This window comes from Neopelma chrysocephalum, unplaced genomic scaffold, assembly GCF_003984885.1.
Source record: "Neopelma chrysocephalum unplaced genomic scaffold, ASM398488v2 Primary Assembly neopelma1_75, whole genome shotgun sequence".
NCBI lineage: Eukaryota > Metazoa > Chordata > Aves > Passeriformes > Pipridae > Neopelma > Neopelma chrysocephalum.
The window spans coordinates 8,462,072-8,489,422 of NW_020897736.1; the positions used below are offsets into that span (position 1 = coordinate 8,462,072).

Sequence of the window (27,351 nt, forward strand, 5' to 3'; positions counted from 1 at the left end):
AGCACACCAAAAGATCTTCATGTCCCCATTCCAACTAATATCAAAGGGAACAGAAACATTCTCATGCCAACAATTTCTCAGCCACAGACTAAACGGTACATCTCAGTCCTGAGCAGAATACTTCAGATGCTGTCTGCACAAGAATTACTTTCTGCTTCTCATTTTCCACTGCAGAGGGCAGTAAATTTAAGTATGGAAAAGACTCTTTACATCTTATAGCTGAACAGACCACTTTGTGCTGTTGGCACTGAACAGATCACGGTGACTTATGCCACACAGCCCCTTACCACAGAACACAGAAGGTGAGCAGCAGACTGGAAAGGATATGAAACCCAACAAAAAGAATACCTAAAACTACTACACTGAAAGGGTTCAGTGAGAAACTATAAAAAGGGTACATAAAATGAACAGATTAAAGCTCTATGTCTAAAAAAAACATCATCAGCTGCGTATCTTTAACATCCTCTCACGGGAAAAGAGGTTAGTTCCTAATAATCAAATTCTGAAAGTTTTTAAAAGTTTTTTTTAGGCTTTTTGCTTTTTTTCTTTAAAATAAGACACTCTGTTTGGTTAGTTCCTATCTTCAGACATTCTCCCTTTCTGCAAAAAACCACCAAATTAACTATCTCTATTCACAATGACACTCATGTTGTCCTGTACATTGAAATCCATCCTACTGTTTTTGTACGTGATGTTATTAAACCCATAATCCATTCAGACTATTTCATTTCCTTCTCTACCCACCTTCTAACCTGGGGGAGCTCGGGGAGTTTAGTTTCCCAAGCAGTACTTACTGCACAAGAGTGTTTATCCCACAGCATTTCTGGGAAGCTGCACACATTCAACACATCAGTAACTGTAATCTGTTAAGGTTCTATCTAATCAGATGGTCTCCTGGTTATCTGCCCACAATCCTGGCTCACTGTCTCCCAGCAGCCCTTACACTGCCAGGGGAATTGCTCCATATCATGGTGATCACAGCAACCCTCTGCCAAAGTTAAGCAGCTCCTGAAGCACCACCTCAGACAGCCCACACAACCAAAACTGTAACCATAGGTCTGGGTTTCACCACTCACTTTTAAAAGCAAAATGAAAAGACTGTTTCCTCAAAGGTTTTGTCAGAATACTACTTCAAGATATTTTGAAAGTGATCTGTTTACTAGTGATACAATTAAGCTCTCTTAAGCTTTTCATACCTGAGCCTTAGATCCTCCCTAGTTTTTTTTCTGTCTTTTTTTTCCCCACTGCAACATAAACGAGCCATAATCATTACTCATACCTCAAAATATTCAGTTGTGGTTTTTTAGTTAGCTTATTTTCTTTTCAGTAATTTAAAATAGAACATCGCAGTCCTGTATTTACATTGCATAAATCCTCAGAATACATATTAAATTTTGATTTCTAGACATAAAGTGCAACAATCTGTTCCATTTAAATAGCTGCCTTTAAATGCCACTGAGAGCAGTAAATAACCCTACTTTTGACAGCAGTAACAACTATGTTCTTAGGAAAGTTACAGTGCACTTGTAATTATTAAGACAGACATGATTATATGGCACCTGAAAGAAATGCTGTGTTTGGAATACCACAGTAACAAGACTAATCCTTAGTTATGGGTATTCTGAAATTGTGGATGCCATTTGAGTTCATAGAGATACACAGATAACTAAGTGCAAGGCCTGCTGTGCAGGGACACTGTATGGCTGGGGGAAGAGCACAATCCTCAGGACACGGCTGTTCCCAAACAGCAGCGATGAGGACTGAGATGTGCAGGGAGGAAGGAGCTCAGGACACTCTTGCCCAAGGGGGTTCAGGCCCACTCTCTACCTGCTATGAAAATCCTGTCCCTACACACACGTGTGCACCTGACTGGCCCCTGCAACCCAAGGACACAGTGATGGACCAGCTGAGCAGGACCATGGCACCACACATGGCACTGCTTCCTCTGCCTCCTCCAGCTCCAGCACGTGCCACGCTTTCTGCAAGAGAGGATGGAGCTCAAGGACCTCTAATGTCAGGAATCTTAGGTTCTCCCATTCCTAGTCTGCTGGCTGTGTCTGTTTACTGACACAGCAGATTAGTTAATCGGTCTCAGGAGACAGAGCAGGGTGACACTTTTAGCAGCTTCTCTGCCCTCTGGGGTGTGTGATGGCAATGAACTCCCTGCCCTCTGCTCAAAGACTAGTCAGGGTTGAGTGCAAGTGAAAGCAAGGAGAAGCCTCCACATAAAGTCATCCCCTCCTCTAAATTCAGCCTGGATTTGTGCTCAGTGGTGGATCTTGTACCCAGCTTCTGCTTGCAGAAAGGCCATTACTTCCTAACTTTTACAAAAGTTAGACTCCTACTTCAGGCCTTCGAAAAATCGACTTTTAAACATGCTTGACAGCAACAGCCATCTCTGAACAGCAGTTCCCCATCAGGCTGAGGCACTCGGGGAGCTGGCTGAGGCTCCCGGCTCGCTCCCGCCTTCCAAGGTTTTGCTGAACAGCAGCGTTTTGTTTCCAGCCCACAAGAGCCCATAGAGACATGCCAGCTTAGAGGCAGTGCTAAACATCTCTCAAGGAGGGATCTGACATTTTCTTTTGTTCTCATTTCTATAGTATTTTCTCCTTCGAGAAGGTTATTTGAAGTTATCTGGTGCTGACATTTAGGGAAAATGTGAAACATGAATTGGAATAGCTGTTCATAGGTAGTGTTGCAGTGCAGGACAGCGTGTCCCACTGCAGAGGCACTGGCCAGAATATGCCTACTTGTTCATATGCTCCCACAGTTCCAATCTTTGCAGTCCTTTTCTCTCTCCCACACACAAATTAACACACAAGCGCCAGTATAAGGGTGCTATGTTTTACCACAGAGATTTTTCTAATCTAGAGCTCCGTCATAAATCAGGGACATCTCTTCTATTTCACTCTAGCAAAACAGTTTCATGACCAAAAGGATGCTTACACATGCAAATCTTTCCTGTCACAATCACAAAAATTCCCCCAAATACCCTATGTATAATTATCTCACTGCAAAAAAAATAACTCTAAAAAAAAGGGAACATATTTTATAGCACTAATATTCTTGGATGAAGGTTGCATTTAATGCCATTACGTTTATTCACTAATACCACTGTCTACTAAAACCTCACCACAATATGTCAAAACACTCAGAGTTACAGAATTCAGCACTACAGAGCTCCCCCTTCTCACTGAGAATGCCACAGATGCTCCACAAGTCCATTAGCATTCAGAGCCCAACACAACCGCAACTTCCAGGCACACAAGCACACACTGAACAAACCAATGTAAATCTCATGGCCTGATTTCCCTAAATGCTGATTTTCCAAAGAATAATCAAAATCAAAAAGAGAAACCGGATCTCAGCTTCCTGCAAAATCAGCAACAATTCAGAGCTTCAAAGTTTTCATTAAGATCACTTTGACCATATTTTTATCACTTCAACCACAGATGTCTGCATTATCACAACTTTCTTAAATGCAGAAAGAAACACCAGTGACTTCCACGTAGAGGAAAAAAAACCCAAGTGTTTATCTCCTTGTAAACATATGACAGCTGCTGAATTTCTATCCAGAAACGATTAAATATGACCAAATCTTTCAATGTCTGCTAACACGAGAATTGCCTGTCCATGTATTCAGGTTTACAAAAGCAGTCAGCAAGTTGGAGAAAAACAAAGCAGGAAAATCTCCTGTGGAAAACCCTGTTGCAGTGAGCAGAACTGAGCCTGCTGCACCAGGCAAGCCACGTGCCAGTCCTATTCAAGTGTTTATGCCATTGCATCCTACAAAAGATAACAGATGCCTCATAGTCACATTCCTGAAGTGAAACTATTTGCCAAAATACCCTGAAAATTTACAGCAAGTATTTGTAAACACTGGAACTAGTCCCCTAACCCCCCAGTATGCTTCCTTTTACTCCCCCGTGACAAAATAAGAAGAACTCCAAGAACATGGACATGCCACAGCATCCGGAACACCTCGGCACTTCTGCTTCAGCAGTCACCAGAGACTTTGGGCCAGTCTTGAGGTTTATTTATAAGCTCTCAGTAACCCTTGCTGCTGTGGGGAAGGGTCAGACTTTCCCACCTTCCCCCTCCTATATTTGCAAAATTGTCCAGGTTTATTTTGGGGAACTTCTGTGCTAACCCAGCTGATGTACAACCAGGGATGCAATATAAACCCTCAGGGAAAGAGCCACAACTTCTCCAAGAAAAATAACATATATTTTACACATAAAATCTTTGTACCTGGTCTGTAAAACCAACATTTAGCAAAAGCAACAGATTTGTGGCACAAGGATATTTCCAGGAGCATCAAGACTTTTTACACACAGGTTTTTGTCAGGATACAGTGTGATGCTGATACACATACCATTGCTACACACAAAAAAACCCCCCCTTTTGGGTATGTGTTAAAATATTGACCATTTACGTCAGCTCGTGCTATTTCATAAGAGAAAACCCAGAGAAAACATCAGTCAGTGCCTTATGTACTTTATGTTGGCAGAAGGGCAAAGCATAGGATGAAGATGCTGCAGGTCCCTTCTCTGAGCACAGAGGCCACCACACCTTCTGAAAGGTATGTGGGGGGGTCCCAAGGCAGGGAGCCCTTTCTCCCAGGCTTTTTACCTCTCTGCCAACCCACAAGTCTCACTGTGCCCTAGGAAAGCCTCACCGGTCAGGGACTGGTCTGCTCCCAGCACGTTCCATTCTGCTGGAAGTTTCAGGTGTCGAAACGCCAAAGCCACTTTCTCATCCAGAAAGTCCACGTCTGCAGCAGGGGGTCTTGACCGGTCCAAGAACCGCGTGAAGTTCAGCGCCTGCTGGTTGCCAGCACAGGTGGCCAGAAACTGGGCGGCATCGTAGGCTTCATCCTGGACAAACTGGAAACTCTCTTCTGCCACAACCAGAACAGGGTGACCTTCTCTGGAGGCACAAAGTGCCACCTTCACTGTCTCACAACAGTCATGGCCTGCAAAACAAAACCCAGAGAAATTGTAAAAACAGAAAAATGGCACGTGTGGAACAAACAGAACTGACCAACTCTTTTGACATACATAGTCTACATTAAATCAAGTAAGACCAATGGTCACAACTCTAAAAATAATACTATCTCAGGAATTTATATGCATCATCAGAGATAAGTATTTCCTATAGACTTTAAAAGGAAAAGATGTGTAACTCTTCTCTGTCCCAACATAAACCAAGAACTATTAGACACCTTTATCTGACCAGGCTATTTATGATCCATGACAAGTAAACTCAAGAGTGTTGAGTAATTCCAGCGAAGATTTTGCTAACGTACCAAAAGCCAGATTATATGGTCAAATTTTTGTTTCCCAGCTCCACAGGACTCCGGTAACTCATCAGAAACTAGAATCGGAGTGCTGCAAAACTACATACTCCAAATGCTGTCACAACACTTGGCTTATACTGAAAACATTGGAATTTCACCTAAAACAAAGACCTAAATGACTACCAGAGCAAAACCTTCCCAGGCATGCCCTGTGCTTGCTCACTGCTGCACCTGCCCCTTTTGTTTGGGTTCACATGACAAAACTAAAACTAAGCTGCCTCTGCTAAATAAAAACATGGAAATGGCCACTTTCCATATTTACAAAACAAAAAAGTTGGAAGTTCGATAACTTTATTTATTCAGGGCACAGGAAACAGGAGAAAGGAGGTCCTGGCATGGCAGCAATTTCATTGACTCAGAAACTCAAAAAAAAAAAAACCCAAATCCAAAACCCACAACACCTTTTTGCAATTTTAAAAGGAAAAATATACTATGTGTCCAACACAGCCAGCACTTTTAGTTGTCAGACGTGCCCCTTCAATAATAAGGTTTGTGTTTCAAGTTCACTATGTGGCACAGTTTCTTGTTCCAGCCTCAGACTGACGTCATGGCTGTTTTTGCCAGAACGGCATGGACCCTGCACTAATTACTGGAAAAGCTTCTTTTTGCCCATGACCTCAGCATACTACCACATTCATGAAACCCAGCTTAATTAAATACAAAATGACGATTTATTTTTAAAGGCTTGAAAATTCAATTTAAGCCCCTGTTTGTGGTCAGTGGGAAAGTTTCCTTCGTCTGTCAGGGCCCTTTGCTGTTGATTTCCCTGACAAAAGGGAAAATATGTCCCTAATCTTCATGGTCTTTCAGCCAAACTCACAAATCTGTTCTGAGGCTTTTGGCATCTGTACAGGTTTTGTGTGCTGAAAGAGGCGATCCTGAAGTTAATTGAAAGGTCAAAACTGCTATTAGGACACTGCGGGGAGCACCAAAATTATCAGAGATGAGGCTGCGTGGCTTCCTAAGGAGAGCAAATGCAGCTGGAAAGGTATCAAAGACAAGTGTAGACGGGGAGGAAAACACATGGATGTTGCTGCAACAGCTCAGTACCTGAAACAGGAGGCTCTGAAGTTGAGAGGTGAGAAAATTTCTTTCCTCCCAGCATCAGGCATCTATCAGCAAGAGGATGATGTGAAAACTGAAGGCATAGGTTTACTAGTATGGATGTAATAAAAGAGAATAAGGGTAGGGAAGACCTACTTCTACTGCTCTTGGAAATATTGCACATGCATCCTAATACATCACTGTTCAGTGGGTGGGCAGGGAACTCAGCAGCTCATATGAAACCCCTTCACAAACCCTGCTCGTGCCCACAGTAGAAGCCTCAAATGCTGAAGGGAGAAGTTGTGGGACAGTACAACTTTGGGGGAACTTGCCTTTAATGCCACTTAGAACTGTACATCTCTCCCCCTACACCTCCTTGCTTTGCTGATCTTCCTAAGGACATCTAAATATGGAGCAGGTAAGACATCAGTTTTATCCACAGCCTCCACGAAGCTGTGAGTTATGCACACTCCGAGAAGGCCACGCCAGCCTATAGGAGCTGACTCAAGTGCTGCGAGCTGGGCTCTCCTCAACGCAGAGCAGTGGAAGTTTGCTAGAATGAGGAGTTAAAGAAAAAAAACAACAAAAACACCATAATAAAAGATTCCTTAATAGCATGAGAACAGCTAACCTTTTTATTTTTTTAAACTTTTTTAAAAACTATTTTCTGTCTATTCCCATAAGAATCCCATCTGCAAAATAACGTACAATACAGTTACTCTGCCAGAAAGTCAGTGGACTTTCAGGATTGAAGAGACAGGCAAAAAATGGCCTGTGAGCAGCTACAGAGAAACAATTTGGGACAGTCGCTTCCTTGCCACAAAGCCAAACAACTCTTCTGTGGGACAGCAAAAGCACCTCCATTGAGACAACAACTAGAGAAACATCACGGATGTACACAGAGTTCCCTTGGATGGAGCAGATGTTAAACACCAGATGCAAAATGTAACACAAGGGAAGGTGACAAAAAGACCTGTAGCCAAAAATGATTCTCTTGAAACTTCCCCAGATATCAAATGCAGTCTAGAAGAGGAGGTGACAGACCTGACAATCCATTTTCATCCAACAGGATCAAACAAGCATCGTGCTAAACCCTGGGGAGCGTTCTTCGAAAGGGCAACCACTCACAAGGCTTTGATGTTCTGCTTCCTCACATCTGAGAAGATGTCAGACTCGGGGGTAAGGATCTGGGACAGGTTCTGACTTCTGGCAAACAGTTCAAACAAAAGAGGAGCCAGTATGTAACAGGAGCAGCCAATACTAGAAAGATTGCTCAAGAAGTCTCTGCCCCCCGCTTTGAAACCGCTACAGGAACAATGTGAGCAAACATGTCCCCAGTACATGAACTTTCTGAAAGAACCATTGGTGGGGCAACGCTTCTCTCCACATCAAACACCCAATGGCCAAACTAATGCCTGAACTTCAATAGCCCTTTTTCCAAGCGTCAGCAAAAGTGAGGAAAGCTTTGTGGCATTCTCAGGAGATAAGTGGTTATCATCTGTAAAAACAGCCCAAATCTGTTTTTATGAGGTTAAGCAACTTGTTCAAGATCACGAAGAACTCCAGGCAGTACCAGAGCAGACACTATTGCTCTTGTTCAGCACCTTTCAGCTCCGGCTGGCAATCAGCAGGGCTTTCTCCTAACATGGCTCAAGCACCAAGTTATGCACTTTACAAGCATCAGGGTGGTTGGCTGACTGTAACATCCTCATTCACATACTCAGATGTGGAACAGAAAAATGTCTGACTCATTAAAAAGGTGAAAAAAACCCAGGTGTGTCAGTGGGCTGGTTTTGGCTGGAATAGCGTTAATTTTCTTTGTAGTAGCCAGTGTGGGGCTGTGTTTTGGATTTGTGCTCGAAACAGTTGATAGTTCAGGGATGTTTTCATTCTTGCTGAGCAGAACTTAGACAGAATCAAGGCCTTTTCTGCTCCTGCCTCCACCCCACCAGAGAGGAGGATGGAGGACACAAGGAGTTGGGTGGGGATATGGTCAGAAAAGCTGACCTCAGCTGACCTCAGGAATATCCCAGACCATATGGCTTCATGGTCAGTGTATAGAGCTGGAGGAACAAGAAGGAAAGGGGGACAACTGGAGTGATGGTGTTTGCCTTCCCAAGTCACCATTACATATGATGGAGCCCTGCTGTCCTGGGATGGCTGAACACCTGCCTGCCCATGGGAAGTGGTGACTGAATTCCTTGTTTTGCTTTGCTTGTACATGGTTTTTCTTTACTCATTAACCTGTCTTTATCTCAATCCACAAGATTTCTCACTTTTACTCTTTAAATTCTCTTCCCCATCCCACCGGGGGGGAGCATGCAGCTGTGTGGGGGCTTAGTTGCTGGCTGGGGTTAAACCATGACACTCAGGAAGAGAGATGAGCTTATTTATAAAGGTTTGCATTTTGGTAGGCTGAAAACACATTAACTGAATAAATCACACAGGTGAGTGCACCCCAGAGAAGGCATGATAACTCTCAGTGCTTTACTATGCAAGCAGGTTCACAATGCCACCCAGCACCCCTTCTGATTGCCTTAGTCTTCTCCAGAAATCAGGCCCTTTGGCCAAAATAGAAATCACAAACAAATGATGAAATCGTGAACATTGTCACACTGGTGCCATCGAGTTCAAATTTTAACTCTTATGACAAACAACAGTGTTTCCCCCTAGCTGACATCTCAGACTGCACAGAGTAACATCATGTGTATGACTATGCTTCCATTTTTCACACTTTTTTTGCCACAGTATGAGATGTGGTCATTTATATGCTGGCTTGACAGATAAAATTTTAATAACCCATCCCTGAACTCTTGCAGGATTGCATTTTATCCCATTTCTCTTCCTGCTCCTAAGTTACTTTAAATCTAGCTTGGAAACAATTCACAACTTGGTGCTGTTTTGAGAAGTGCCAACATATTGCAGGAAAAATACAAAAATTAAAAAACTATTTCAGTCTATGCAGAGATGGGCGCAGCAACTAATTCTGTTGCGATAAAGCGAATTCCTCATCTTCATGTAAAACTACGCTTTAAAAATTATTTTAAAGGGGACAATAACTCTTGAACTAAATAATTTCTTACTGAGGATGAATGGGAACACTTAATGAAGCTTGCTTTGGGGAAAATACAAGAATGAAAAATGAAGACATGGTGTTCTGGTCTGTCTGTACTTAGCCCTGAAGAGATGAGATGCATCTGCATGATAACACAACCTCCTCTACATGATAACAATGCAGAACAATGAGTAGGAGAAAAGGTGGAGATTTCTGAGCTGTAAGTCATCAGCAGACAAGTTAATGTACAGCTTAGACCTGTCCACCTGTGCCAGGGATCTGGGATGCAGTTAGAAGGGCAGAACTGTTCTGACTTCTTCTTGTTAAACAAAACACCCCTAAACAGAACTATACTAAAACATGATTTCATTTCCTACTCCTCCAATAGTGGAAATCCTGTCCAAACCTCCTATTTTCAGAATTCACATTGGAGCTATTAAACAATGGGCCCCCAGCCTGGGCAGCTATTTAAAGCCCTGCTGGAAGCACATGTTTGGGTTTGCCTGGTAGGTGACTAAGGACTCCAGTGCTAATTGCATCCTCTGAGTTACCATGGTGGAGCTGAGTTGAAAGAGGTCTTACAGAGAGATTTAAGGAGGGCAGGAAAGTCAGACAGCAAATATGGTGAATCCCATGGACTATCGCGGATTTGCATCCAAGAGATGTTGCCATCTGGTGGCTTAGGGACAGGGAAGCCAAAGAATCTCCCATGACCATCCAAAATGTGTTTCTTTTCTTCTTCAGAAACCCTGAATTCTGGTTCGGAAAATCAGAGCCGTGTCTGAAGTGTGTTTGTGTGATTTACAGTTATTGTATTCAATTGTGCACCATGGGAAGCCTTATGAAATATATAGGCACAGCACCAGCGATGGACAGGAGCCTTTGATTTTCCTTTCAAACCTTTCACTACTAATATGAAGAGTGCAGAAAGAATTTTTAAGGCCCTTTACATACTGCAGATGCCCTAAAAACCTACAGAAGTGTAAGACCCCACACATTACATGTTAAATAATTTCAATACAGATTCAATCACTTTTTCCTGTGACTGATGTCATCTAAGTACTGGCATCATTTCCTTTTAATTACACTGCCTAAAGTAATTAAATACACCAAAGAGGATGGACTGCAAAAAGTCTTCTTGGCTATGCTGTTTTAGTCTATTTTAGGGGGGGGGTTTGTTTCATAATTAGGAGTATTTTCAAATCCACAACTGGTATTGCCAAGTGGCCATTTGTTATGCAACTTGTTTACCCTTCTGGTCTACCAGTACAAAGATTGTAACTCATGAAATACCACTTTTTCTATGAAGAGTTGTTTCTTAAGGGAAAACACAGTCTGTGGAAGAAGAGAATAAAGCATGAGCATATAAAAGGATTTCACAGTAAAAAAAGAGTTTGAAATTAAGATATTTCCAAGCTAACTCAAATTAATTTTCATCTATCCTTTTAACTAGCAGAAAGAAAGGGGAAAGAAAAAAACCCCAAGCCTGAGAACTGTGGAATTAAGAACAATTTAAAGACTGAAGCTGCTTCTCCTCCTTAGCTTAAGCATGAAGAGAAAGTAAGTCAAGGCATTTGGAGTAAAAGGGAGTGTTTCAACCCTGTGGAAACCGCAGGCAAGAAGCTACCAGCAGACAGGCACAATCTTTCAGGCCCTTTTTCTACCTCCAATTTTGATCCTCCTCCCTTTGAAACCTATACAAGAATCCTGGACCTTTTGAGATCAACCAACAAGAGAAAAGCAATTTTGGTATTACAGAGCTCAGAGTAATACAACACATTACAACAGTACTTACAAAGGTAATTATATCTCATAAAATTATCTTACTTCTTGTTTTGGTGACTTGGCTCACAGACATACTATTTCTTACCCTTGACTTATTTGATTAGGAGCTGCTGCAGCTCTGGATTTCAGTACTGGACTGTCTCTCCTTATTTGAAATTTCATTTCAAATTTCCCACACATCTCCCACACACTGGACACCAGTCTTTAAATGCAAAGCAAAATATGTGCCCAATCACGAGCTGCTATGGTGATGGCACACAAACTTGCACCACATGCACCACCCAAATACCCAAGCTTCCAGCACATCATCTCCTGCAAGAAAATTCTCCCAAATTTGCCCAAGAGCTTCCCAACGCTGAGAGGCCTCCACTGCCCATGGCAGGATGTGGCTGGGGCTTTTCACTCGTGTGGTGATGAGGTCGTTCCTTCTTCTGCTGGTTTGTTTGCCAGATCATGATTTGCAGATTTTTATTATTAGGTTGTGTTTTTTCTAGCAGAGAGGCAGGCCATGAGGTTGCTGTCTTGCAACGAAATTTCACTTCCCTGGTTTGCACAGATTTTCTACACTAGCATATGCAATCTGCTTGGCCTCAGTGACCCTCCCTACCCAGCAGAGATGGTGAGAAAAAAAAATACATTAAGATTATGGCAGTCTAAGTTGCTACAGTAATAAGGACTTGCTGAAAAGCTCAGTTCATGACCAACACCAGTAGGATAAGCATCTGTGACATAAGTGCACACATCCATCCCCAACAGCACAATTTCAGCAGCCAACACCAGTTTAACCACAGCAACACAGCTGGTATCATTTCTCTGCTTCCTTCCCTGCTCAGACCTTTGGTATTTTCTTAATACCCAAACTCCAGTGACCAAGCTTTTGCAAACAATGATATCCAAACTCGAGCAGTATCCAGAACCATTACACCTCTGGCTGCCACCGTAACATGGTGTCTGATAAAACAGCATTTGAAATTGTTCTGCAGAACTGCAGAGTGCCACTGGTACTGAGGAAAACTGCTTCAATTACTGAAAATTTGAACCAGATCATTTAGAAATTGAGGAACTGTAACAGGTACAGTAAAGCAATAGTTAAATAAGGTTTTGGTACCTTTTCACCAAGGCAAACAGAAGCTTAGTTGGATGATGTAACCTGATGTGTCCTTAGGCTGGCAAAGAGCTACTGAAAGCACATAAAGCATCACCTACTGCCTAATTCTTTATATCTCAGTAGCTAATTTTGATACTTGAAGTGATGACTGATCATCTCAGATGAGAATCTGTTTATTACAAGGGAAAATTATTTCCCTTAAGTTAACACAGCCCATAGCAGAGCAGGATAAATAATAATCCCATCCCATCCTTCAGAGCAAGTGAAGAAATACAGGTAGGTGTTTTCTCCTTTGAGTGACTGCTGACTCTATGTTTAGCCACATTTTCAGATAAAAAAAAAAGCTGCTCCCATAAATTTACAATCAGAAGTCCCTTCTTTTATTATGTACAGAAATAAAAGCTTATATTTGAACACTAGTGTGAACTATATATATTCAGTGTTTGAGTCTAATGATAAAGATAGCATAAGAAAGAGGCAGATTGCTCTAATAATTATATAAAATGCAGCAGTCATTTAACTCTGCAGTTGCAAGCTTTTATTTGAGTAAAGTCTTTCAGGGATATAGAGAATTTTCACATACAATGAGAATTTAGGAGGTATTTTGACAGCTTATATTTCCATTCCATTTTCTTTAATTTTTCATCTATAACAACTCTATGTTGTTGAGATTCTTTTTTTTTAAATCAGATTTTCTTTGAAAGCTTTGCTCAAACATTCTGCTTAACTTTGGCAGTAAATGTAATCAAGTCATTTCTCTGTCTTTTATGCCTCCATGCATCAAAAAAACTACTGACAAAGTCAAGAAAAAAAATTAAAAATCTGAGTTTGTTTTTACATTAGCTTTAACTGAATTACAGCCACACCTTTGACCCCAGCCCCTGATGGACTTCATCTGAAGTCTGCTGGAGACCATAGGAAATTTTGAGGACTCTGAACAAGAATGAGGGGAGAGCCTTCAAGTCCAGGAGGGAAGCAGAGGTGGTTCAAGGTAAGCAGAGAGGTTTGGTATGTTCCTGAGTGAATCAGCCCTTCCTTCACCCACCTGAGCCATCCCCAAGGAAGCAGCTGAGCTCCCAGGGACGTGCAACACGTCTTGCATTGCACGGAAAAACGAAGGATGTTCGAAGCTGGAAGCGAAGTACGAGATTTTGTCTAAAAGCTGTTTGCAAGAGTTTCCTTGCAGAGCACTTGCTAAGTGCCTGGGCCTGGGTGTTTAAACAAGGGCTGGTCTTGCACACACTGTCTCTTGTTCATGGCTAATCCTGCAGCGAGGTCAAATAACGTCAGCTCTGAGTTACCACAGCCATCTCCAAGGCAACTGGTGAATATACAGTGTAAACACACGATTACAGATTCACTGTGCATCCAGGAAGGAGGAGGAGGAAGAGGTGAACTGAAACAAGTCATGGTTCCATTGAAATCAGAGCAGTCAGTGCTGAAGCAACACTGGGCAAACACACCAGTGTGAGCAAAGGGTTTGAAAAAACTTGGGTTCTTTCCCATTTTGCTTCTCCCCTGCACCACTACAGTATTTTTTATTTAGGTAGTTTCTTCAAAATGAGGTATGAACACAGAAGAGGTGTTATCCACATGGCTGCTTTACATCTGAGATGTGACCTCTTCCCTCTCACCACAGCCCCGGACAGTGCAGGAATGGGACTACATTTCCAAAAGGTCCATTAAATCTTTATCTGACAGAAACTGTATTTTGGAACAGCACCCATCCCTATCTAACATCACATGCCACAAGATCCTGATTATACTGCGTAAAAAGAACCAAAACAACCCATTATTACTAAAAGAACAACTGAGAGAAATTCCGCCTTTTCCCTTTGAATCACGAAGGGAGTCAGATTTCCCACTAACAGTGACAAAACGAGTCCCAGGGAGCCCCTGAGGATGGCAGGAGAGGCAGTGCCTAGAGCATCACCCTGGTACCGCCTGGCAGCCACCACCCTGGTCACATCCATTGCTGCTCCAAGGACAACAGGGCCTGAGATGATAGGAAAGCATCGCTCCCGCCCGGAAATCCCACCAGGCACGCTGGTTCCCACATGGGCTGAAGGGGAACACTGAAGCTTTTCAGTTCCTTTCTTGGCGACGCAGCCACGGTCCCCAGGGGGAGGTGAGGTCATTGGGAGCGGGGCTGGCAGAGCCCCACGCCCACCACACAAAAGCAGGGAAGGAGTCACCCCCTTCTTCCTCCTCTTCTGGGAGAAAATAAGCACTAATCTAATTGATTGCACGGGGCTCCAGTCGTCAGTAACCATAAAAAGACTTCTCTTCACAAGCCAACTGAACAACATGAACAGCACAAAAAAAGGAGGAAATGAAAAAAAACAGAGTGGCCAACTTTTAGCCACTCATTCCCAGCAGAAAAAACTCCTTAGCCCAAATTTTACTCCACGTGCATCTCTCATAAAACAATACTTAGGAGGTAGATAAAAAGACAAACCCAAGAAAAACACTTGATGGCTTGAGCTACACTGTGTATAGTGAAAATGTCAGGCGTTTTTCTCACACTAGCAGCAATGTGCTGCATAGCAACAAGTCAGAATGAAAGGTTAATGGTAAGGACTGCAGCCTGGAACACACTCATTCCCACGGTCCTGAAGTCACCAAAGGGAAATGCTGCACCGATTTGTTTTGTTCTGCTGATGGCACAAAGGCTTAAGAAGTGGGCTTTCGTGTGGCACCAAGCAGCACACATCCCCTGCCACTGCAAGAGTTCCAGAAATGCTTTACAGGTTTTAGGGGAAAGGGTTGTATTCCACCAGGACTACAGCAATGAACCTCACCAAGTCAAGCAGGTGATGAGTGTAGCTAGGACTATCCAGGCTGTACATCACTGGCAAATGTGTCTTCAGCTATCTTTAATGCATTTAAAAGCTTTTCACTGTGTGTAAATGTAACTGTGTATTTTATACAGTGGAATCTCATAGTTACACATTCAATAACTGCAATCTCAAAGTCATTTAATTCTAGCAAAATCAGGAAAGAGATTTTTAAAAGGCAAAAGCAGTCACCCGAACCATTCCACTCCCTGTGAATGTGTAAATGAGGAATAAGACAACCAACAAAACAGCATTACATTCCAGTCCACTTCTATTAACCAAACTTCATAGACTGATACATGGATATGCAAAGAAAGGCAATTGTTTACCAGGAGAAATTGTCTCCAGACTCCCAGGATTAATCTTTCTCGTGCTTGTGCAGTGTTGGACAGTTGATCCAGTGAAGACCAAATAAAAAACTACATCATCTTCAACTTTATCTTCCTCAGTCAGCTGCACTGTAATAACAGAGTCACCCTAGGAAAAGAGCAAGAAACAAGGTTAGGTTTACATGACCAAGAACTGCACCACATCAAATAAAACTTCTCTACCTACAAGGCTCACGCTCTCTGTTCATACATACCTTTCACACAACTTGGGGCCCATCCTAATTTTTAGATATGCAAGTAATCCTTAGCATCACAGCTAGCCTACAGGGTAGAAAAAATATTGAGCCCAACTCTGGGAAGAGATATGTAGAAATCTCCAGGGTACATTCAAAAGAGCAACTTACTATGGTGAAATGACACCAAATCTGAAAAATGCTTAGTTTTAGGGTTTATTTCAGTATCTCAGTATATTCTATAATTTTGCTCATCTTTGCTATCAGCAAAAATTATACCTATAAAGGGCACACACAGTTATCATAGTTAACCCAGCACAGGACACAGTAAATACACCTGAAATGCATACATGTGCATGGAAAAAAGCAGGGCCAATATCCACCAACTTCAGTTTTCCATGGAGAAGGGAAAGCAAAGAAAGAGGATGGCTCACAGTTACTACACAACTAATTTTCATTTGATCATAAAACCACAGACTCATTTAGGTTGGAAAAGACCTCTGAGATCATAGAGCCCAACCATTAACCCAGCACTGCCAAGTCCATCACTAAACCATGTCCCCAAGTGCCACATCTACAAGTCTCTTAAATGCCTCCAACATCTCACCATACATCATTTATCAGCCTGGAAAATTATATAAACTATGAGACACTGGGAACAACAGTCTGTAAGACATGACCTTCTGCCCCTTTTCTATCAAGATCAAAACCAGTTGGATGCCCCAGTTTTACACTGCAGCTGTGGTTGCCAGCTCTCTGCCACCATCCCATTGAGCATATGGTTATGGCTAGAAATCTGGAAAAGATTTTATTATTATTATTATTATTATTATTACTACAGATTATGTAAGTCTAATTTGCATATTCAAGAAAATACACATGTAATTTCCTTTAAAACCTTCTCCTTAAGATCACTCAGTTCGTCCCTTCTCTTTGTCAAACATAACTATTGCAGAAAATTCCCCGACTTCCCAGCCCTTCCATACACCCCTGCCATGTTAGCATCACTTCCCATGCTCTGTCTCACATCTCCCCCCTTTCTCCCTCAGCTCCTTTTACTGTTCCTCCTCCAAGTTCATGTCCAGTTCTCCTCTGATGCAGCCTGTCTGGTACTCTTGCCAGGGGCAGGACTGCACCTTGTTTTGATAGAAATGAGGTTTTGCAGTGCAGTACATGACCAGCCCCTGGTCTTAAAACCAAATATGTGGGTCAGTGGTGTAACACACAAGAAAGAAAAACAAAAATTAAAGAAAAAAAGAAAAGATAAATAGAACACTGAGTCTAGTTTGCATTTTCAGAGGTTGTAGAGTTACAAATGTGCATTTTAGGAAGGTCTCACACGATAATATCAGACCAGACTTCCAGCTGGGGAGAAAGGAACCATGTAGCAAAAGCATATCTTGTATAGAGTCAGTGTTAAAATAAAAACAGGTGCAAAAAGAAATAAATCAAGCTTTAAATTCAAGCATGACCAGTCCACATGCTGAGTTGAAAACTAAATATTCCATTTCAAGCAAATGGATCCAGTTTTGAGCTGATGTTCAAAAAAACAAAAGCTCAAGTTTTAACCTACAAACCCTTTGTGCTTTGGCTTTTTTATCCGACTTTGTTCAAACCGTTTCTCCCTTAAGGCATGAACATAAAAGTACTTAGACTTAAAATGCAGGTGACACTTCAGAACATTCACCAACAGCACTGAGTGTTTAACATGATATCTGTTAAAGAAGATTTTTTTCTTTTATTTAACTCAGAAATCAAGTACAGCTAGTCCAATTTCTGTGAAAGGAAAGCAAATCCGCACAGAGTGCGACACCTGTCTATCCATGCAAACCTCTCCTGCTTCTAGGAAAAGCAATTTAATTTGCATCACTATCACAAGAGATAATTTGCCTATTTTGTTATTGACAAAAGCTAGTAAATACATGTAAGAAACCCCAACACCAGAGGTTCTGCATAACCTGAACTCTAAGCTGGGACTTACAAAACATATAGCTGAACTTCTTATATAGATACCTGACCTAATTTTGAAGGTGGAAGGTGGTCAGACCAGGTGACTTCCAGAGGTTCTTTCCAAGTAATTTGTTCCATTCTTTGTATTTTAATTCAGTTAATTTAAGGTATCATGTAAGTCTAGGGGGAGCACAAATTATCATCAGCTGATATTAACTGAAAAGGCTCTTCTGCTGTGTCTAAGCAGAACTTGATGGTGGGATGGTGTCCTCCACACTGCTTCCTGCCTTTAACAAAGACTGTGGAACACTGAGCATCTTATTTATTGTTTTACTTGAATTTTTAAGTTGTCTCCAAATATCTTTGGTAAGACTGATAACGTGCTTCACTTTACCTACAGGTGTCACCTGAGCTACCTCTCAGTCGTACTGTGCCTGGTGGAGCTCACTGTGTGTGAGGTGATTGGAGATCCCAGAAGCAAAAGACCATCTTTTTTCAACACACATCTCCACCTCCCAGTTACCAACAATTTCATTGTTCACTGCCAATTTTAATTTGATTGTTAAGTTATATTCAAATAATGTATTTATTTGGAAAGGAAATAACACACAGAACAAACCCCACTCTTTCCAAGATCTTTGGAGTTAAAGAAAATCAGTTACAAATGCAGGCAAATTCCTCCAACCCACATAGAAGACTTTCCAACAGCCCTATTGCATTCAGCCTCCAAAAACATTTTAATTGAAGTATGTTTACCTTTATTCATTTAATATTGTTCAAAAAATGTCATCTGTTCAGTATCACTGCCACACAAGGTGGTTATTATAACCCTTCTTTCATCCTGAATGGCTAGAAATGGGAGGCCAGCCTGCCAATATCCCTTTGGTGAAAGTACAGACAGATCAAAGCCATTCTCTGGAATGCTCCAACAAATAAGAATAACTTAATTTCAAAACTAGTTTGGATCGACTAATATTTACTTGGCTTAAAGCCCATTGGAAATGAAAACATTCCATCTTGGTCCATTCATGAAAGAGGCCACCCTCTCCCTTGTTCGGATCTGAAAAATCTCTGGTCTCAGAGAGTTGTAACAGGATGGAAAGAAGGTGGATGTGGCTCTTTCCTCCAAATATATTCCCTTTTACAAACCAAAGGGAGAAAGGTGGTCTGCCTCACCAAGGGATGGGTGCACTGGAAAAGCCAAACCTGATCTTGGGCTTTCAACCAGAAAACAATTCAGAAAGGGATTTTAGAGTGGCCCTACTCTGAAGCTTTGGCTTAGTTAAGGCAGTAGAAATATAGTTAGCTCCAGAAAGGTCCAAATGCTGTTACTAGGACTAATCCCCAAAACTATCCAGACAAGGCACCTGTTTGTCAGCATATTTTGCTGACATTAGCACAACTCCACCTTTTTAGGTATTAGTTTTTCCAATAGTGCAGTTAAAGGCATGTGGATTGTGTGTAGGTAAAGCATGAGCAACGCTGAGTAAGCTGTTAAAATAGACTATTTACCTTCAAAGGCTTTTTTTTTTTTAGTGGAAGACCTCAGCAATATTTAGAAGTGACAATGAAGTGAACAAAATCTTTACACTCAAAAGAATTAAGATCACTTATCACCTTAAAAACAGTATCCACCTTCCAAAAACAAATAATTATTGTAAGCATGAAAAGGCATCTTTCTTTTCCACTTCAGGCTCTGAAAATGTCTGATTTTGGGGAATTGGCCATCATTTGGGACCATGAAAACAACCCTGGCAAATGCAGAATTCAAGACTTCTACATGAAAACCAAGTGTTTAGTTGGCAGTGGGAAAGGTTCTCTGAAGGATATCAGCTCTACCAGCAACAGGTAGACTTCTCTACAATCAACTATGAAGGGAAAAAATATTCTTAGTGTGCTGGCTAACAAATTTTAATGTTTCTGAAAACAAACAAACCAACAAAAACCAACACAATAACCAAACAAAAAAAAACCCAAAACCACAAAAAAAAGGCCAAGCTGTATTTTTATAGCTGAAGCATGTGATTTTTAAGCTGGTTTTCCCCCCCATGGTTCATACTGGGAATTTTGAAGTACATTTCTTAAGCCACTAACCACCCACTGACCTCCACACAGAGTCTAAAAATACTTATGAAAATGAAGCTTGCTTTAGAGAGCAATACTTCAGCACTCAAGTATCGCTTTAACATTCTGCTTTTAATGAGAAAACACTAACAACCAGTAATCATTAATGTGTTCTAAACAGAAAAGCAAAATTTCTGCTGCCAACCACTGATAGCAAACTCTGGCTGTTTTTTTCATGCAGGGAAAACCAACTGAATGGAAAGTCCGTGTGTTAGATGGGTTAGAAATTCACATGAAGGAAAGAAACCTTCCACAGTATGTTTCCTTCTAAGAATTGTTGTAGATGTTGGCATTATGATGCCTCATTAAAGAGGCTGGATCAGGTGCTGGATTAGATGAGTAAACATAACCTGCCACTGTAACAAGTTTGGTTTTGTTTCCTCTACTCATAACATGAATCAGATCCTTGTTGGGTCATTGCTTATTGCATTTTTGTTTGTTCCCCTTTGGAAAGCCCTAAACAGCTCCCAAGAGTGCTTCACTGTACACAGGAGGACAGCACAAAATCACAGCTGTGATTTCTTCCTCCTCCTTCAGTTCAGGCTCATTGGTATCTTTATTTATTCCTTTTTAGATGGAGTTGGACTTGCTGTTACCCCAGCTACTGCTCGACACAGTGCGCACAGGATTGGGCTGTAATTCCAGCACGAGGCAAGTCCTTTCACATCCCCATGCTTTGATTTTCCCCATCAATGAAATGGGAATCGTGGTTCAAACAAGAGCATTTTTCATCCAAATGGCTTCTAAGGGAACAGCTGGCTTTTCAATCATATGACGTTTTCTTTGGAAGCTGTGCAGCACCGACAATAATTAAGCTAGACAAAAATCAAAGGGAAAGTTGAGACAATTCCACCTCAAACTCAGAGCTGCAGAAGACTCTGAAAGCAGCTGGAGGATGGAAAAGGCAAGTGCAAGGCAGCTTTAGAAAATACAACAGAAATCATCAAGCAAGAAAAAAAAAGTACAGTATAATTGTTTAGATGCTTGATGATCTACTACCATCTACCTCTGGCAGTACACGACAAGATCAACAGTTAAACTGCTCCCAGGCAATGTCCATATCTCGGCTGAGTATCCTGGAAGATCCCTCACACATAAGGTTACCTTGGCTTGGTGCAAACTCGTGCTTAAGCTCCTGGAGAATGACATCCAGGAAGGACACATGCAGCACGTGGACACATGGACATCTCTATGCAGAAAAAAAACAGGCGCAGCCACACAGGCTCCCGACTGCAAAAGGAAATGGGGGTTTGGGCAACTATTTTTAGAGCAAACATTACAGTGCTCTCATCTCCTGGAATAACCCTTTTGATTGAGAAAGGCCTAGATCCCCGTTTTTCCAGGTCTGACTAAGCGCTCCAGTCAGTCAGCCGTGACACAGAACTATCACTGCTGCCTCATAAAACCACGGGATGCTCTTCTTCCGTGGCAAGAAAATAACCCACGTCCAGCAAAGTCTTCCAGGCTGCTATTCCCAGGTTAACAGAAGCAGATGAACAGCTGACCCTTGAAAGGTGGAATCAGGGGATGGGTCCTTCAAAACACCCAGTTGAGTCTCCTTCCCTCTCTGCCCTGGCATGGGGTGAGTTGTCAGTGGACCTCAGTGCTGCAGCCTGAAGCACCCATCCCCTTTTCCAGATGTGGCCATTTACCCTGCAAGCTCCCAGCACATATATATGAAAGGAAGGGACTGTGGGAGGAGGCCAGAGGTATCTGTTACAGTGAGATAACAACAGTCATTACAGACATCCTCAATTTCACCAGTACTGACTCAACTTCACCAGTATTGACTCAGAGGAGTCATATCAAACACAGTTTATTCTGCAGAACTCCAGGCCCCAGAAACAAAGGTAGGGCTGTGAAATCTGTCTGAACATGAGCAGCTCTAGAAATCCCTCCTTGCCTCGAGATATCCCCCGTGATAAAGGCAGTGACCTGGGTCAGGAGCGTGGAGAAGGATGGATGTCGTTCGGGTGGAGTGTTGCAACCTCCTGCAGATAAAACCTTCAGGGAGAGACTCCAGAAATAAATAGAATGGCAAGCTGCCAAGTTTGGGGAAGATTTGTGTCCTTTTTCATAGTCAATGACTTCAAACTCCTTGATCTTAAAGCATGAAGCAGAGAATTTTTCTTAAAATAAATTTATAAAAAAAACCAAACACAAAAGAAGACAACAAGAATTACTCAACTGGTTTAAATAAAATAATTAAAAAAAAAAAAATCAATCTCCAGGCCTAACCTTATTTCCTTTCTAAATTAACAGCAGTGCTATTATTCCTGCCAGTGAAAGGTTTCAGGTTAACGGCACGGATACTGAGCCCCTCTGTGATGAGAAAGCCAGATTTTGCAAAGCAGCCTCTTATTCTTTGGAAAATACAATCACAGACCATTATGTCTTGCCCACAGGCCACCAAAAGAGCAGAATGATGCTACATATTTTTCTGCCACCACATAGCAAATCAAGGTGATACCTTCCATATTTCATTAACACTGCACCAAGCCAAGTGATCTCCTCTTCCAATGCTAACCACAAAGCCATGAGTGAAACACTGACAGATAGGCAAAATAACTTTTTTGTCTCCAACACTTTCTTCCCCCAAAGGTGAGAAAGAATTTGGTCCAAAAGTAAGGTTAGCTTAGCACATTGACGAATAAAACGTTGACGCAAGGAAAAGTAGGGATGCAGAGTCAAAAGACTATTTATTCAAGACTCTATGGGTAAAAAGAATTTGTGGGAAAACATGGAAATTTATGATAAATAGCCCTGATCTGTTGTCTCCAGGCCCAAGCTGGCTTCCACAGATCCATCCTGAGTGTGACCTGTGCTAAAAAACACAGCATGGACACCTCCAACTTGCCTGTCTGCAGAATCAACATTGTTACGGCTGATTTATTAACACCATCTCAGCCACACCACATCCCAAACCAGTCCAGGACTCTAATCCTGCAGCAGGGTTTGTTTGCAAAGAGATAAAAGGTTTGAGGAGAGCAAGGAGTGAATTTCCTACTCTGAGCTGGTGCAAGCAACACAAACTCCTGCAGAAATGGGTACACTTGAAGGAACCTGTTATTAGCAGCCCACATCCTTTGACAGAGCATGTCTTAGTCTCCAAATCAATCATCTCAAAGATGAACCTTTATTGAGTGTCAAGATGCTATTATAAGTATTACACACATATTAATCCATGCAGCTCGACGGAGATCTCTACAGACTGCCAACAGAAATCCATCAAAGTAACAGGATCTTGTTAGTGCTGAAAGAGACACATGATTTATCTTTATGGATAGATCTTCCTGACATACCACTTTGCTACACAGAGCCAGGAAGGTTATTAGATTGGGCTGTTAATAGCTAATTTAGCTGTATCACTGCCTTAGCACAGGGCTCCACGTGCTCTGCAGCACTTGTGTACCAACACTTGCTCACAGGATGCTTAGTGCATCTTCTTGGTGCTGGCCTCTGCTATACACAGCCAGCCTTCACAAAACCAAACACCCAAGGCATTTCTTAAAATTTTTAGCACACAGAAAGACTTCATAAAATTAACACTAAAATTAACAGCAAAATGCAAAAAATTGAAATTAAGGAGAAAAATAGAAAATATGAGAAAAGTGCCATTCACCCTTTTGCAATAAATGCAAACACCCAGTGAAGAACTGTGATGGGAACTTTATTATTTAGGTGAATCTGGCAGCATAGTGAAGAAAATATTGATTTAATTTTCATTTTTTTGGGCAGTTTAGTGTTTGCCAGACTGTGCACTTTCTGTCCTCGGCCACCATGGCCTGTACTGCCTGAACAAGCAACTAGTGACAGTAATCCCAAACCCCTTCCACCACAAGCCCTGTACAGCTCTGGTACAGAGGAGGAGGAGGTATGGAGGGACAGAAAAGCAGTAACATATTGGGGTTTACCTTTAAATTATGCAAGTCTCCATGTAATGTCACCACACGAACACGAAGCCAAGGCAAAAGATGGGAAAATTTCTCTGTAGCAGAATATCCACTCCAGTACCATCCAGTTTCCACAAGTACTGATCTTACTATTAGGTTTCTTTCAGAAATTGTGGACACTACTTCAATCAATTCCTAGAAAGCACACCCCAATTGATGTGAATGTCTTGCTCTGCCCTCATCCTGAAGCCTCTTCTGTTCTTCCCTACACTTAGAGAACTGAACCAGATAATTTTATCACCAGCTGCTTGAGTGATTGATAGTATTTCCTACTAATTATTCACCTAACAATAACAACAAAATTGCAGTGCTTAGGAGCAATACAGCAGGCAGTCTGAATGTGTGCAGTGACTAACAGAAATCCAGCTACTTTCTTGGCACCAGAGAGGTGGAGAGAGTCACAATTCCTGGAAGATAAAGTACATATGATGACACATTATTAGAAACAATCTCATACCACTGGAGCATTTTCACAAATAGCCTTGATGTGTCTTAAAGGAAAAAAAATAATCAGGTTTGAACACTAAGATCCAAAGGCAGAAGAGAGCTGAAGAATGGTGTTTTCCTGGTACTTCAGCCTCCTCTACAGTACAGCAAAACGCTCAAAGAGAGAGCTCAGAGTGTTTCAGAGCACTCATTTTCCTGCCAGCTGCAAAATATCCTCACCAGTCTTTAAATATTTCACAGCTACAGTACTCAGAGCTACTGTAATGACTGAGGCACTTTTTAAACTGACATTTTTGCCATTAGAGAACAGAAGCCATTATAACCATTATCCTCCTGAAGAAGCACCCCGCCAACCACAACTACAGACAGATGAAACTTTTGCAATGTTTAGAAGAAACACTTTGAAACGATACAAACACAGGCAGCCCTGAAAAAGTGTCCTGCAACAGAATTGCCACTTGATGGCACTGCACAGCATCGAGCTACAATTATCCACAGTTATTTTATTTTCCACTTAAGCACAATGTGGAATTGTTTTACTGAACGAGGCGGAGGAAGAGCACTTGCAGAGAGACCACATGCAGCAGAGCCTTTGGGAGCAATGGGAGACACTGTAGGTAGAGTTCAGGGGACTTCAGAGGTTATGTAAAATCGTGCCTTCATCAAATCAACATCTTCATAACCACTGCTCTCACATCAGCTCTGCTGTCAGAACTTTAGTCTAACAAAATGACTGTCAGCACTTTGTTCAAGGAAATACAGCAGGGACACGTATCCTGATGACTGAGATAGGAAATGTGTTTGATCATTTTAAAGGTAACATAATATTTATGAACTCTCTACGTAAATACATTCCCCAGAGGAAGAGTAGCTGAAGAGTTTCTTCATCCTCTTAAACCCAAGTCCTGATCTCTGTTGCTCATTCCTCCCAAGAGGAGAGGAGGCAACATTGTCAGCGATGCTGGGGATGAGATAGTGTTGGTCCAGGCATTACCCAGCTCACCAGTTAGCACAAGAAATAAAGAATCCTAAATGAAGAGCCCAAGATATATACATAATTTCACCCACTGTTAATATAACTTAGTGTGACAATATAAGGATTCCTTCTGTAGCTTCAGAAAACCAGCTGAAACAATCTTAACAACTCCCCAGAAGCAGATCATTGTCTCTGCTTTCCCACCCCTACCAGCTGTACCAGCTCTGGCATTTTTCTTCTGCAGGTCATAATAAAGTTCACACATAATGCAGCAAAGGAGTGGTGAGTTAAGGGCAGAATTTCAGACAAGTGATCCAGACTTCAAGCCAGACCATTTATTGTTTACCAGCACTTTCATATCCACAAAACAGGATCACAGAAGAAAAGTTTAAATAGATAATGATGGGAGGAGGGCTTTGAACTCAAATAACCAGTACTTTTAGTCCTAAGACAATATGGAAGAAGGGTTGAGAAAAGGCCACTGAGCTGCAATTTAAGCAAGGGCTTATCCTGCAGGAAGGTGATGCTGATGATCTGGCAGCCTTGTCTGACTTTTCCTGGCCAAAGTTGCCTTCAGTAAATGCACAAAAGTGACCATTTCACAAACAACCCTGTGCTAACATCGCACAGATCTCACGGACTAGTGAATGCCTCACTTAACAGAAGCAAGCCAAGCAATCAGCCTCATGATAACCAAACTGTGCACCCAAAGTCTGCCTTTAGGTATAGGGGAACACAGAAGCAGCAGGGAGCTTGCCAGGGGATGGTACTGAGCTCAGGTGGCAGCTGCCAACACCCATTTCCACAGAAATGCCTTCCTGCATGATGCACACCAGAGCTGGGGAAGCAGAGGATGAAAAGAATCTAAATCAAGGATCTAAGTGACAAAAACTAAAAAGATGAGGTCAAGCACAGTTTAGTGAGGAAAGCATTTTGCATGGAGAATGAAAGCAGAGACAGACAGGCAGCAATATACACCTCTCAAAAAATCAGTTTATTCAGGCGCCTCGGCTGACTTTCTTTAAACCAAGCAGCAGGTTCTTCCACAAGCAACACAAGCAAATATTTTATTTGTTAAAGGTGCTCAGAGGCCTCCACTCATTCATAACTCAAAGACATTTTGAAGGTGGGGCAGAAAACTAGTTTGTCATTATGAAGAAATCAAGTACCTAACAAATAAAAGACAAGAGGTTTATCAGATCCTCTAACCACAGAGCTGAACTAAACATCAAGGCTCGTTCTCCTCTTGCCTAAGGACCGCGAGAGAAAGTAAGACAGGGCTTCTGTAGTGACTTTTGTGAGAAATTCCCACATCAAAAGCATGCAAGGTATGTTCTACCTTTTCTGCTGGACTGACCTCAGATATTCAGGCATCTCAGTGGCCTCTATCACCATAAATACCACTAAGCAAAAAAATTCAGTGTTAGTAGAAAAGTAACTAAACCACAGCTGCCAACCTCATGACAATATCTTATTGTAGAATTACAAAGGTATTTCCTTTTGTCCTTTTGTCCCCTTGGTAGAGATTCCTGAAGAACAATAATTGTCCAGCACACAACAGTGCACAAGTGACACCTGAGATGGTTTCAGCCACAGCAAGAAGCTCGACATCAGGTGCAACACCTCTCTGCACTCAGGGGCACAGGGGAGCCACAGCACTTGGGACAGACTGCTGCCACAAGCCTCAAGCTCTCTGTATTGAGAACCTTTTTTTCTTCAATCCTTTAATATTTATCCAAAAGGGGTTGTTTTTTTCTCTTAAAACACAAACATCAGAGGGTATCACAATTGCTTTTCTCAGGAATAAACAGTGCACTTCAGTAGGACATCATTCCATATGAATATGTAAGTGGGGAAAAAATATTATAAGTATTATCGTTTTTTTCCATTTTAGATTAAAGCAAGACACACTGGGAAATTTACAGGAGTAGTTCATTCATTAACAGAAGAGAGGACCTACTGTACCCAAACCCTAGGTTATATTAAGAGAGGGTCAATGCATTCTTTCTGAGCCTTTTGAAGTTCATACTTCATTAAGCTGCGTGACATTTTGCCTTGGAAGTGGGAGCTCTCATCTCTATCAAAAAGTCTCCTTGAGAAACTCTGCAGGTTACACAGCTCCTAAGTGGCAGTTTAGACAAGAGACTCCAT

The 27,351-nt window shown here is 41.8% G+C and overlaps 1 protein-coding gene across 7 annotated transcripts in view; it reads right to left on the reverse strand.

The window, feature by feature from the left end:
- Nucleotides 1-27,351, reverse strand: part of AKAP13 (A-kinase anchoring protein 13) — a 207,136-nt gene that overhangs the window by 114,217 nt on the left and 65,568 nt on the right. For all 7 annotated transcript variants that reach the window (XM_027688140.1, XM_027688144.1, XM_027688143.1 and 4 more), the window contains exons 5-6: nt 15,518-15,665; nt 4,679-4,975 (exon numbers count right to left, since the gene is read on the reverse strand). In XM_027688140.1, the coding sequence (XP_027543941.1) occupies nt 4,679-4,975; nt 15,518-15,665 (445 nt within the window). The remainder of the gene's footprint in view (nt 1-4,678; nt 4,976-15,517; nt 15,666-27,351) is intronic.